At 47.8% G+C, this 14,487-nt stretch overlaps 2 protein-coding genes across 2 annotated transcripts; one reads left to right on the plus strand and one right to left on the minus strand.

Moving 5' to 3' along the window:
* Nucleotides 1-438: 438 nt before the first annotated feature.
* CLAFUR5_04086 (Short chain dehydrogenase citE) lies at nt 439-1,374 on the plus strand (the record flags this gene model as incomplete). Its single annotated transcript, XM_047903234.1, has 2 exons — nt 439-1,132; nt 1,187-1,374. The coding sequence occupies 2 exons, from the start codon at nt 439-441 to the stop codon at nt 1,372-1,374; spliced, it is 882 nt and encodes a 293-aa protein (XP_047761485.1).
* Nucleotides 1,375-1,693: 319 nt separating this feature from the next.
* On the minus strand, nt 1,694-2,213 carry CLAFUR5_04087 (uncharacterized protein; the record flags this gene model as incomplete). The annotated part of the gene is made up of 2 exons (XM_047903235.1): nt 1,694-2,121; nt 2,171-2,213. 2 exons carry the CDS (start codon nt 2,211-2,213, stop codon nt 1,694-1,696), a joined length of 471 nt encoding a protein of 156 aa, XP_047761486.1.
* Nucleotides 2,214-14,487: the final 12,274 nt, after the last annotated feature.

Consider the following 14,487-nt stretch of genomic DNA (forward strand, 5'->3'; position numbering starts at 1 on the left):
TCGCAGCGCAAAACTTACGAATTGGAATCTTCGTACATAATCAAAGCAGACTGCGAAGGTGGAAGGTTTAGAGATTGTGAAATCGCAAGTTGTGAGCATTTGGCAGCTCAGCTCGAAGGATTTCGGGCGGACCAAATTTGTATGGCGCCGCGATCCTTCCACTGTGCAACACCGGAACACATTGTCGACACCAGCAGAGCATGTACATCGTCAAAAAATCGTGGTAGCCATGCTGCGAAGAGAGGAACTCCAGTCCATCGATGGTGGATCCGACCTGCAAATTGTACTGCCGGGCTTGATTGTGTCTTTTGCACCCTCTGCAGCATATAAGAGCGGTATACCGTCGTTGCTGAAGATGTCACCCTCCCAGCTACCAGCACACATCTCGAACATCCTAACTCATCGCCCTCCAGCGCCGTATCCACAAGCTCCACCATAATGCCTCTTTTCCCGTCTCCGACCTCCAAATTCCACGACAACACTTATCCTTCTCTTCCTCCCCGCCGACCTAAGCCCTCTGCGGAAGGCAAATCAAACCTCGTAACAGGCGGCGGCACCGGAATTGGTGCAGAAACAGCTCGCCACTTCGCCGAAGCAGGAGCAGCTCGAGTCGCCTTGCTCGGACGCCGCAAGCAGCCACTCCTCGACACCAAGACTTCAATCGAACAGAAGTTTCCAGGCACCTCCGTCTTCGTAGTCTCCGCCGATGTGACAAAGAAGCAGCAAGTCGACGATGCCTTTGATGAACACGCCAAGGCTGAGAAGATCGATGTCGTAGTCAGTAACGCGGCAATGACTGGTCCAATTGAGCCTGTCGGCGGTGTCGGCAGCGAGGCATTCATGGACGCCATCGACTTCAATCGGCGAGGTTCGTTGTACGTTGCGCAGGCCTTCCTTCGTCATGCATCGGTAAATGCAACCGCTATCGAAATCAACAGTTCAGCTGCTCATGTCAGCTTCGGCCCTGGCGTCGCATCTTACAGTGTCGCCAAGCTGGCAGTGTTCCGGTTGTGGGACACCATCACTGTCTCCAATCCAAACATCAGTGTCTTTCACGTCCAGCCCGGAGTCGTGGATACCGACATGGACAAAGCGGTAGGGGGTGTTGCTGCTGTTGGTCACGAGGACCATGGTATAATATGCCGTCTTGTTTCTCCCGCTGCCCTCATGCTGACTCGTCTTCCAGTGTCTCTTCCAGCAAGCTTCAACGTCTGGCTCGCGAGTCCAGAAGCTCAACGTCTGGCTCGCGAGTCCAGAAGCTCAATTCCTTTTCGAGGCAAGTACTTGTGGGCAAACTGGGATGTCAATGAACTCAAGACTCGCACGGAGGAGATCCGGGACAGCGAGTTCTTGTCGATTGGCCTCGTAAGGTGACCTTTCGGAAGTGAGGGCTGGAAGTTCCAGGCGGCCGGAAATGCTTCTGAGGTTTGGAGTTAGCCCTAGAGGTCAGTCTGTGGCATTCGAGCGATTTTCTAGTTATGGGAGAGCATAGTCCACGGGACACTGAGCGTCATGGCGAATATGGTACAAAGAAAACGTTGCAACAAACACAATGTCGGTTCGCTGCTTCTCCCTCTTGATACGACCTACCTTGCGCGTCCACGATTCGTTTATCACCAGCCCAAGCAACAACGCCCAAGGACACCTCGCCTGTACCGCTGCGCTTGATCAACAGTATTACGTATCGTGCTCTTCAAATATTCTCAGCCAAGTTCCTCAACCTCATCCTCAACTCCTCCTTCTCTTGGTCCAGCTCCACAACACGTCGATCGTAGTAGGCCCGGCGCGCCTTCTTGCTGTCCTCCGCTATCTTCGCGTCAATCTCCGCCTTGTTGCGGTGCCACTCTGCATCGTGCAGGCGGGCTGTGAGCTGCTCGACCTGCTGCTTGAAGGAGCCCAATGCTCGGTCGAGGGAGGCAACGCGCTCGTCTTGTGCTACGCTATGGTCGCTTTGAGCCGCGATCTGCTGACCTTGAGTGGCGATGGCCTGGCTTTGAGCATCGTTCATGACGCTTTGGCTGTGAATGATCATGTCGCGCGAAGCGAGTTGCTGCTGGAGGTCGAGGATCCGGCGAGCGAAAGCATCGTACGGTCCATCGGTTATGCGGTAGTCGTCGAGGACTATCATCGTTAGCTTATATTGACCAGGGGCTTATATGCAAGATTATACCGGGTAGGATGATGGAGTCGTAGTCGTGTCTGCTGTAGGCCATAATGTCTAAGGTATATTATACGTGGTAGAGAGCTTTGAGGACGGCAGCGTGGACAGCAGGAGTATTTCGCCGTGTTGTCAACACTTGTGGTAGCAACAAATTCGAATACTCCTCACGCGTCGAAGCTGGGAGATCCCGCAATCTTGAGTAGGGCGCTTATCTCAAGTTGTCAATCAGCTTGGCGCTAGATCACCCAAGTGCCACAAACCCATACATAAAGTGCTGTTGGTCGATCGGCACATGCTCGAAGAACATGTTTAAGGGCTATCATACATGTTATCATCGCCCGTCATAGATACGAAGTTGTCTAGAGTTCTTGTGGGAAAGTCGTTCCGGGGACATCGTTACAACATGTGTCGCTGCCGTCGGCTTTCACGTGCGAGCCAAGCCTCTACCGATCGCCCACGTCGAAGTGTCCTCACGCCTATACGACCGCTATGTCCTTTGTTCATGGTAGCCCTGGCCTTTGCATACTGCTGCGCTGGCCGCTGATTGCTTGTTGTTCTCGAGTGATCGCTGGGCATGGGCGATCACGGCTCTGAAAACCGTAACATGACATGCCATGGGCCACATTTGCTGTCTCCATTAGAGAGACTGTTTTCGTTCGTGACTAAGCTGCTATTTATTGCAACGTTGAGAGACCGTATTCATGCGAGGGGGCAGGCCTCAACAGGTAAGGCAGTTCTGGCCCTGGCTTGACTGAAGTCGGGAGATCGGCGAAGTCCCGCAACGCTCTGCTGCGGCGAAGGGACAATCCATCTCGTTCTCCCTTTGTTTGGATGCTGTCAGTTAGGAGCTTCCATCGAACGTCTGCACAATAGAGCGAGAGGGCTCTTTGCCAATGTTGTGTCTCGAAGTATTGAAGTTAACCTAGTTCTGTCTGCAATCCTGCCTGGTATTCGACGACCGACAGTGGCTATGCACGACGACCTGTTGGACAATGGGCTCTACATACCTCACCGCATCCGGTCTCCTTTGTTAGTAGTAACTTATTAGGAGCCGTATGCTCCTGTACGTACATGGTACCTCTCTGATTCATCACGACCGTTGATAATTGACGTGAGTTCTCGCGTAATTTATGCTGGTCAGTGCTAGCACGCGAGAAAGGTTAGGCCAAGGTGAAATCTTCGCCCGCTTTCGAATTCTGCCCGATTTGCTTCAAACACGACCGCGACCACACAACACAACACAACACATCACCCTCATCGGACCGCCTTATGATTCCTCTCGACTATATGCCGCCGCCTTCTTCCAGTAGCTGCAAGCTCCTCCATCATCAACAGCTCCTCCGCCATGCTTACCGCCGCCGCCAACAGCTGGAAGGCGCTGGTGCACGAAGCTGCAGCAGAATGGTACGTAAAGCTCACTCACGCTCAACCACCCACTACCATGGCGAGCACCCAGCAGCACTTTGCCTAATGCACTCCAAGCTCTCTGCTTACCTTCACTGACCTATGCGAACCCCAGAGCACGACACCACTACTCTCAAGACCTCCACCCACAAAGAGCAAGCCATCGGCGCTGGACCAGGACGGTATGTCAACATCTCTTCCTCACACGCACACCTCCTTGGAGATGACGATATCAAAATCGGCGCCAAGTGTACACTGTTGTCAGGCATATAATCCAGCAATAGATGCCGCCCACATTGGTGCTGCCATTGTGCGATGCCGGGTGCACTTGGAACGGACGTAGCATTCGTGGAAGTCGTCCTTGAGGGCGGGCGACTTCCTGGATCCGCGAATGTTTGCGTTGGCATCACTGGCAGCAGGATTCGGCTCCTCACACGCTAATTTAGTCACACAATCGCTTTGATCTGATCCTCCCCTCCCATCCCCCATCGCCACCGGAACTTCATGCGCTTCCTGGCTGACTCTATCATCACGTAGACCAAAGTCAACAAGGTCAACGACCCCCTCGATACCTTCGCCATCACAGCATACGCGAAGTGTACCACTACAGCAGTAAGTTACCCCTACACGACCTCCTGCACTCGCATGATGAAACCACCCCGATTTTCTCGTTTCATTTTGACCAATGACACACCTCTGAAGGAGCCCTTGTGGTTCCTCTTGCTGCCAAACTGAGGCCATGCTACTGATTGCAACCCTGCACTGTCATCGCTTGCTGTGGCTGTCACCGTTACCGTTGCTGACCGCTTCAAACAGATGCCAAATATCCAGATCAGCTCTGTTATTCAAACAGTCGAGGGTCCACCACTGTTCCCATGCTTGAAGGCTTCCCGTCTGGCTGATGCATACAGTTCCAACGTCACTCCACTGCATATATCGAAAGGTCAGTCCAAGCAATCGCTCCGCTCTTCCCCGGCGAGTGATGACATCGAACCGATACTTGAGCAGCAGCCCATGGTCCGCCATCGTGGTTGCTCCTGATAATCACTACACAAGTCTGACGCCTCCGAATACCACACCATTCCTTGACACCTTCTCATCTCGAGACATACTGACCCGCGAGAATAGAAGCATGAGCATCACCAACTTTACTCGAATCGCAAGGTCAGTACAACACCCAATCAACTCCAGTCACTCGCCTATGATGATCCGCATATGTGTACCTGTATCGAAGGACTACCTTGGTTCGCCATTGTGGTTCGACCGATAAGAACCATTCTATGAGACCCTCTGCCCTATCATAACTGGTCTCGACGCTCGAGCACCTTCTTTCATCGCTGACCCATTTGAACAGGAGATCAACGATAAGTCAAGGTCTCGACTTGTCTTATCACGCAAGTCCTCAACGCGCCTCTGCTCAAGCACCGCATATTGTCTGGAACCAGTGATCTACACCCCAAGGTCAGTCCGATTCACCCTCACTCCGGAAACTCTTCAAGAGAATGATGATCATCATCTTCAAGAAATTGATGATGGTCCAAAAAATTACTACACTTATTTGAGGGAGCCGCAACTCAGTCTTGTGGTTCCTGATGATTTTACAGCGTCTGACTTTCAGCTTGACTCCACGATCCTGCATCAACAATACGTGACTTCGACCTACGCTGACGATCTTCAACAGGCTTCGGATGCTGCTTCAGGAGTCACTCACGCACAGACTCTCGAAGAGACTTCGTCAAGTTGGGCTCTGCTTCAACAAAAGGTCAGTTGAAATACTCTTTCGTTCCATTCCACTCCCGATATGATGAGCATATTTGTCTTTTCTGATTGAGAAGTCTCCATGGCTTGCCGCGGCGATTTCGCTGACAACAAACACATACTGAGCTCGATTGCAACTATATCATGTACCTGCCTGTGTTCCATTTGTCCCCTGCTAACTTCCATTGGGCAGGCACACACGGTAGCGATCTCCGCCCGTCACCTTCCACTCCTCAACGAGCTTGCAGCATTCCGTCAGCCCATCCATCGGCACGGGTCACACCACCGCCGGTAAGCAGCTTCATCACCCAAGACCGACGCTTCGCAGTCATGATGGAAGTCTATCGTCCCGTTTCAATTTGGACCGTGGATACTCATTTTTGAGTGGTTCATCATTCTGATTAAGACTGCCCTCCCATCCTTCACGGTCCTTGTCTCTGCTGTATTGACTTCCGCTGATTCCGCAACGCAGGTGTCGCCAACGCTTGCATCAGAACAGCGCACCTACCCGAAGGTTTTTGGATGCTTGGAGAGACTAGGATCTGTCAAGATTGGAGCCAGAAGATTGCCGACTCCAGACAGCGCTACAGCTCTGAACAGAAGAAGCAGGTCTCAGCGATGGTCCGGAAGAAGACAGAGTCATACAAGGAGGTTGCCAAAGCTTTCGACAAGGTGTTTGGTCCCAAGCACAAGCTGCGAAGGAAGGGACATGGCGTCAGCTGTCTTGACTGCAGCGCGATAGGATAAACCGACATCGAAGGATCAAAAAGCAACATCGTCCTGGCCGCGAGCTTTGACTGCGGCTTCCAGCAGCGTGCAGCAGCAAAGCACCAGTAACGTGCAGCGTACAGCACCGCCGGCTTGTGCGCTCACCTGCATCCGTGTTGTGCCTGGTCCGCATCCTCCTGCGCGTCAGTCGACCGCTGCAGCAAGCGCGCTTCCGTCTCGCGTGTGCAAGTCGCCAACAGTTGGTCAGCTGCCGTCGCCGCACAACACACCAGACACATCATCACATGCTCAAGAAGAACGCACGAGCGCACTACTGTTGTACGCTAGGTCTTCCGTAAGTACACAGACTTTTGAAAGACCAAATAGCTACATTGAACCAAATCATGCGCCTCACAATTCCGAATGCTTTATCCCCTTCTTCACCCTGTCCAGCCTTCGTCCAAGAAAAACATGAACACGGCACCAATCCCATTCATTGCTATGGTCCCTGTGCCTGCGCGCTCTTTGATGTTTCTCACCATGAGCATCCAAACGAAAGGAGTACTGCGGGTTGAAACGAGGTTGCAGATACCTCCATACAAAGCAAGTTGCCACCTGAAAGTACCTTGACACAGCCTGAACAGGAACGCGGCACATGCTTTGCCCTACGCACACTCTGCAGCAAGCTTCGGTCTGGAGATGGATACATCCGAAGCTAGGTTCGGCTAATGTAGCTGATGGCCAGAAGTGGCAGTGTTGCATCCTTCGCTTGGCGTCGGTTGCTCCGGGTATTCTAAAGGTTAAAAGGTGCGAGACCTTCTGCAGGGGTTGCGGCGGAAGCCTGAACGGCAACGTATCTCAAGATAGCCCCGTCGGCTGCATAGCGTTACGGCTCTATAGTTATGTTATCACGTTAGAAGTGTAGGAAGTTATTGTACGGGCTTATATAGGGTGTTTTAAAAGCAGAGTGTGTATTGTATATATCTATCTAGAATAGACAAGTATTAGTTACTCTCAAAGAGGCTAGTTATAGGTAACTAATTAGTTACCTAATTCTTAGTAACGTGCTTTACTACCGAGCGGGCCACTTTTGCTAAGAACTGTTGAATAGGTACGGGTAGATAGCAGCGGAGTGGAGTAAGAGATCAATCTTTAACTGACTAATAGCACGAGCATGTAGCAATATATCAGGAACCAATATGTTGATTGTGTTGGATGTCTATCTAAGCTAAAGGGGAGAGAAGGTATCTCCCTACAAGCTGGGTCATCGTGGATGCCTCAGGCTGCCAGATCACTTCCTAATTGTTGACTCCCTTTAAGATGCTACATCTTAACACTCCCACTCATCTCGTATAGGAGGTTACAGTCTGCTCACTTCCTGTCAATAGTACTTGGACCTTTTTATGACAGGTTCAGCTGGCTTACAAACCTCTAGAAGTGTAGACCAGTCTTTGGTTTTATAAACCCGTCTGTAACCATCTTAGAGGTTGGGGTGTACTTAACAGTAATAAGCCTCCTCTACCAAAGTTTCCTAACAGCGTTATAGGCAATGTCAATGTGCTTCGACTTGTTATAAACATATGCATCTTTCACTAGGGTGAGGGCAGCTTGACTGTCACCTCTTAATTGGACTGGTCTCAAATTTGATACAGTCTCCTGGTTTCCAGTGATTCTTAGTTGATAGGAACAGTCTCCCACTAACTCTGGACAATCCATTTCCCTCAGCAGTGAAGCTAGGAATTGGGACTGCTTCGCACATGCATTCATAGCTATGTATTCAGCCTCCATTGTGGATGTTGCTACAGACTTTTGCTTCTTGCTCATCCAAGAAACTGGTGCCCCACAGAGGAAGAAGACATACCCAAAGATTGAGACTCTGTCTGCTTTGTCCATTGCATAATCAGAATCACAGTATCCAATAAGGTGTCCTTTTCCAGACTTTGAGAACTGAAGTCCTAGATCAGGGTATGATCTTAGGTACCTAGTGATCTTCTTCAAAGCCTTCATGTGGTAGGTGGATGGGTCACTCACAAATGAGCTCATCCTTCCTAGGGCAAAAGCAATGTCTGGCCTTATGATTGTTGCTGGCCACATCTAAGTACCATTGATACTCTGGTACTCTGCCTTGTCACACCTCTCATCTATATGGCTTGAAGGTTTGAGGGCCTCATAGCTGTCTATAGGTGAGTGTGTAGGTGCTGCCTTCTCATGGTTCATTCCCATCTTGGCTAGGCTGTCCCTAACAAAGTGTCCTTGGTCAAGTTTCAGGATTCCTCTCTTCCTGTCCCTTGTGACTCTCATGCCAAGGATCTTTTCAGGTTCACCTAGATCTTTGATCTTGAAGATCTTGCCAAGTTCTCTTTTGAACCAGAGAACATCTGTCAACTTTGGTGCAGCAATTGGAATGTCATCCACATGTATAAGGATTATGATCTCCCTCTTCTTATGGATAAGTAGGCATGGATCCACTTCTGACTGTGTGAATCCAATCTCTCTGAGCTTTGACACACAGAGTTGATTCCAATCTCTAGCTGCTTGCTTAAGTCCATACAAGCTTTTGAGGATTTTGAACACCATGTTTGGTGGAAGCTCAACTCCTAGTGGTAGTAACATGAAGATGTCTTCATGGAGGGTGCTTTCTGTGAATGCATTGTTCACATCCACTTAGTAAAGATGAAGATCCTTCTTACACACAATAGCCATAAACACCCTAAGGGTGTCCTGTCTTACTGTAGGTGCAAATGTCTCTATAAAGTCAACACCAAACTTCTGTAAGAAGCCCCTTGCAACTAGTCTAGCCTTGAACTTTTTAATAGCTCCATTAATGCTTCTCTTAATATCAAAGACCTATCTTGATGTAACCAGATTTGCTCCTTTTGGTAGAACAGAATTTTCCTAGGTGTTGTTACTCTGTAGAGCATCTAGTTCCTTTTGGATTGCTTCCTTCCAAAGATGTCCCCATTTCTTGTCATTTATAGCATCCTTGTACGATTTTGGAATTGGGACCTTTTGCTTATATGTAATAGCTTCTACAGTTGCTACAAAGGCTATTTCCTCAACTTCTTCTAGGAATTCGCTATCCTATAGTATTGAACTGCCTACTGATTGTATAGCTACAAAGAAAGCTTAGTGAAAAGCAGCAAGATTCTCTAAGAGGTCTATTGCTTCTCCCACTTCAGTAGTTAGTTCGGGCTTAGGGACTATAGATTTTGGGGCTTTCTGTTTCATGTCATAGCCCTCAACATCATAGTCAGCCTTTCTCTTTCTAAGGGATGATTTAGGGACCGTTACTTATGACCTAGTAACGTCTATTTCCTAGGGATCTAGGGAGCTTCTCTTGATTAGCTGATCGATTTTCTGAAATTCCCCTACGTTCTCCGGAGGTTAGGGAATTTGCACAAACAGCTTTCTCGGCTGAGCGACTTTAGGGCTCTCAATTAGCTAATCTATTTCGGGGGTGCTCTAATGGACGCCTAAATAGTAGGTAGATTGTCCTAAGGATACGTTCTTCCTCGGCCTTCCTAAGGGCTTCCTAGCTAGTGTACTACTTAGTAGATTCAATGTTGGAACATTGAGACCTATATCACCTCCAGGCTAGTCCTTAAAGAAGTCTATATGTGTGTGTTGTTTAACAGCTCTTATGTCTGGCTCCCAAAAGAGCTAGGCTTTAGCTATGTTTTCAACATACCTAATAAACACTGCTTCTTTACCCCTATTCATTAGCTTGTTACTTCTTGCCTATTAAGGTTAGGATCTTGTGTCTATATAGACAACAGCTTTGCATCCCTAAACTTTCAAATGGTTGATGGTCGGTTTGATACCATTAAAAGCCTCATCTAGTAAAACCTTAAACCTATCGTAATCTAGGCCATTTGGTAGTTTGTTCCTTATATAAGTTTGGGTCTCTAGTGCTTCAGGCCAAAATTTAACCGGCATTTTAGCCTCTTCAAGCATTGCCCTTATAGAGTCCTCTGAGGTTTGTATTGACCTCTCAACTGGTCCATTCTGTAGAGAGTTGTATGCCTCAGTCGGCTCGAGCCCAATCCCCAAATCCTTCTCCCACTGCTTTACTAATGCAATAAGTTCTTTTGCATTGTTAAGTCTTACTGCTTTCAGCTGCGCTGATGATTTCCTCTCTGCTTTGATCTTCCAGTTCTGGAGAGCAACTAGAGCATCTTCTCTTTTCCTAAGAGAAAAGGTCCACTTCTTCCTAGAGAAGTTGTCAACAATCTCAAGCCAGTATTTGAATCCTAGTCTTGAGATTGGTAGTAGGCCACATATGTCAATAGATACAAGGGCAAGTCTTTCAGGTCTTCTCTCTGTAACTTTGCCTTTGTACTTCTTCATCTTTGCTATTGAGCATACTCTGCACTGGTGAAAGCCATCCTTAGGGATAGGAATGGGTTCTTTCAAGTCTGTTACCTTGTGAAGATTCTGGAGCAAATTCTTCCCAAAGTGTGCAAATCTTCTATGCCAAAGCTCCCACTGCTTCAGGTCGGTCTCTGATTGAGCAGTCACAAAGGCATTCTCCATTGGTGGTGCACATGATGAGTAATGTGCCCGTTCTTGTAGGAGAGGAGAAATCTCATCAATGAATGGAACCCCCCCAAGGAGCTTTGTCTGGACAACAGTCTCACCAGAGGGGGAAACAAGAGAAAATGATGGAGGTTGCACACCAAACTGCTTGCTAAACTGGTTCCATGAAACCAGGTTCACTCCTAGCTTGGGTACAAGCAGGACATCTTCCAAAACAACTTTTCTGCCAGCTCTCCCACTCATCTCTGCATTCCCAATATGAGTGGCCAATAAAAACCCACCTCCCACTTTGATCCATTTCTTCCTTGTCAAGGGAGTCATAGATCTAAAGAGGCAGCTTTGGTCAGTCATATAGGATGAAGCACAGGAGTCAAGTAACCACTCTGACGAGGGGAACTTGCCTTGGACTTCTGCAGTTGAGTGAGCCACTTCATCATACTCATCATCATCAGACATTGTCTCTGGGGATGAGCTGCATGGTGACTCTTGGGCGGAGAAACCTTTTCCAGTCTTCTTTGCTTTAGAGGTATAAGACTGGGCCTGGTTCTTCTGGAGTGACAGCATGTCAGAGCTGAGTTTCTTCACCATTTTCTTAAGTTCTTCCATAGAGGACTTCTCTCTTGGTGTCCTCCTTGAAGTGGGTGGTGGAGTTCTCTTCTTCTTGACATGTGTTGTATTCTGGGAAGATGGTGGTTGGGAATGAGATCTAAGGACCTTTCTTGCCTCAGGCAAACTAGGGCAGTCCTTGATCAGATGATCCTTCTCACAGAGAAGGCAGGAGAGTGGTCTTGCTAGACCTGAGGGCTTGACCCAGGTGGCTGCCATGCCATACTCAGCCTTAGAGGGATCCAACCTGGCTTCTTGAGCTTCAAGGATCTTTAAGGTCCTTTTATGATCCATCTTTGGCTGAGCCATGATAGTATCCCTGGCTACATGGTAGTCAGGTGGCAGTGAGCTTAAGAGCTGGGTCATCCTCACATCAGCTTTCCTGTAATGCTGACCCTCTGGGTCAACATCAGCAATCCTTTTTCCAAGAGAAACCAGGTGTGTCTATGCAGATCTGATGGTGAACTCTTCACTCATCTCAAAGGTCACAAATTGCTTTGTGAGCTCATGTGCATGGGTTGGTAGCACCTGGCTATACTTGTTCCAGAGATACACCCACTTCTCAGCAGCTCTTCCAGATTCACATGAGCCCTCAAGCTCAAATTCATCTTCTTCTGTGATCCTACTAAGGATACTGAAGTTGCATACTGCATTGTGTCTTGTCCATGTTGGCGTATTGAGGATCTCTTTGGTTGTAGCCTCTTCTTGGAGTTTCAGAGTCTTGCCCTTGATGTTGTCAAAAGACACCTCCATTAGGTCATCAATTGCAAAGAATGCTGATTGGCTCTCCATCTTGTATCTCTGAAGGTTGAACCATCTCTTCCAATTGTCCCTCCCAAGAATTGGGATTTTGCCTCCCTTCTCCTCTGTCTTCTCTTGGTATGAATCCATAATAAATTGGATGTAATGAAACAAGGTGTGTATGTTCCAAGGTGGTGGCTCAGATCCTGCTGAGGCTTCTGGTGTAGAATGGGAAAGTTCGTAGGTGTGGATACTAAGGCCTGCTTGGTAAAGTAAAGAAGGAGCGGTGTGAGGTCTCGGGGCTAGGACACAGGTCTGTCTCTCCTAGCAGAGCTTCAAATGACTTACTTGAAGTCCTTCTTGATAGTATCTCGATGCAGTTCTGCCTATAGAGTATCTTCAAGGTATTGGCTTTAAGTAAGCCGCACAGAGTCCTTGTCTAGGTTACCTATCACTTAGTATCGAACTAAGCTCCTTGATAGGATAGACGGGGTAGACTTCTGATTCCCAGATGTTTTCTGCTACGATAGCAAGGGATACAAGTAACCTGTACTGATATAGGTTGCTCTTATTCCTGCACAAACCCGGGCTCATAACCTGTTGAAACAGGTACGGGTGGATGGCAGCGGAGTGGAGTAAGAGATCAATCTTCAACTGACTAATAGCACGAGCATGCAGCAATATATCAGGAACCAATATGTTGATTGTGTTAGATGTCTATCTAAGCTAAAGGGGAGAGAAGGTATCTCCCTACAAGCTGAGTCATTGTGGATGCCTTAGGCTACCAGATCACTTCCTGATTGTTGACTCCCTTTGAGATACTACATCTTAACACTACTTATATTATACGTCTTTTCCCCGTCCTAATAGCCGTCTTTTCCTTACTTAGGCTATCGTCTTTTCCTCGTCGTAATCTACTATATTAGACTAGGTACGTTATGTAGTAGGATAGGTAGTACCTTAGGTAAAACCCTCGTTCCTATACCGGGTGTTTAATAGGCCCTTATAGGCTTCGTCGCGTGTCTACCTACCTACCGTATTGCCCGCTAGTAAACACTAGATTGTTTCGTAGTCCGCTCGACGCCGTCGTATAGTCCGCTTAGTTGTTATTCTATAGTCCGCTCGTCTAATGTTCGTTACTTAGCCTACTCGGTTTACGGTCTCCGGAGGTAAAAATTCTATACTTATACTAGAGGTGTCCTATCGAGCGTATAGGCTACGGTTCCGCGCCCTTCTTATACGTAGAAAGAAGAGGGACTCGCTCCCGATACGAGTACACGCTCGTCGGATAGTTTTTATACCCGTTTTACTAGTAGTCCTCTATTCGCCGCGGCTTTGCCTATATTACGCGCCCGTCGCGCCTACGACGCTCTAGCGTAAGAATACTTAGCTCTCTTATAGCAAGACGAGAGGTTCGTAGCCGACACTACGTATAGGTGATTCTCGTCGTCGACCGATCCCTCTATATAGGTATAAGAGACGTAGTCTCTATACCGATAGTAGAGACACCTTTAGTACTAAATACTATTCTACTATATACCTTCGTATACTATATTAGTCCTTCCTCCTTCCCTATTACGTGTCCTAACTTCCGTGTACATATATACTATACCTATTTAATAGGTTATAAGCCCGGGTTTACTTAATAGGATACCGATATACTAAGGAAGTACGACGTAGGGTATTATACCCTATACCCGTAATCCGTACGGTAACGTACTAATAGACTCGGGGAGTCTACTATACCGAACGCTACTAATAGACTCGGGGAGTCTAAGCTTATTCTAACTACCGTAGTCAAGTAGAGCTTACTATATATCTAAGGCTACCTTCGCTATAGAAGACTTAACGAGTTACGAGAGCCCCCGGAAGGTCGGCCCTACCCTTACTCGTAAGAACTAGAAGCGCTAGTTCGTTATACTACGAGACTATCTCGAAAGCCGGGAGGTATTCTAGGTTATCGACGACTCGTCGGCTAATCTCCTAGAATCCGTTACGCCTAAGATTACTTTAAAGGCGAACGGTATAGCGAGATATACTATCTTAGTATATTTATCTAAGGAGGATAACTAAGAAATCTTAGATATACGAGATACGAAAGAGATCTAGAAACTTCTATAGAAGAAGTATAGTAAGGTCTATAAGGCATACGTAGTAGCGCTTATAAAAGAGCTAGTATCGTTTAAGCTACCGGACGATTAGACAATTAGATAAGGGTAGACATATCTAGGTAACCTATCTATATAGATTGCCGAAACAGATAGTAAAGAGACCTACTATAAGGACCCTATCCGGAGGTTTAAGTACCTACTAAGTAGCCTCCCGGACGTCTACGCTAGTACTAGGGACACTATCCTAGCCTAGCTAAACCTAGGCTAGGAATCCGCTATAACCTTACTTAAATCCTACGAATTACGGATCTAAGAGAGTAAGGGCGAGACCGCTCTATACTCCTAGAGGCAAGGGGGTAAGAGCGGCTACTTTATCTACGATAGTAACTACCTAGTTATATCGTGCCCGGAACTCGATTCCGTAAAGGAGTTTATTAAAAAGAAGAACACCTAGAAGTAACC

Source organism: Fulvia fulva, chromosome 4 (genome assembly GCF_020509005.1).
Source record: "Fulvia fulva chromosome 4, complete sequence".
Taxonomy (NCBI): domain Eukaryota; kingdom Fungi; phylum Ascomycota; class Dothideomycetes; order Mycosphaerellales; family Mycosphaerellaceae; genus Fulvia; species Fulvia fulva.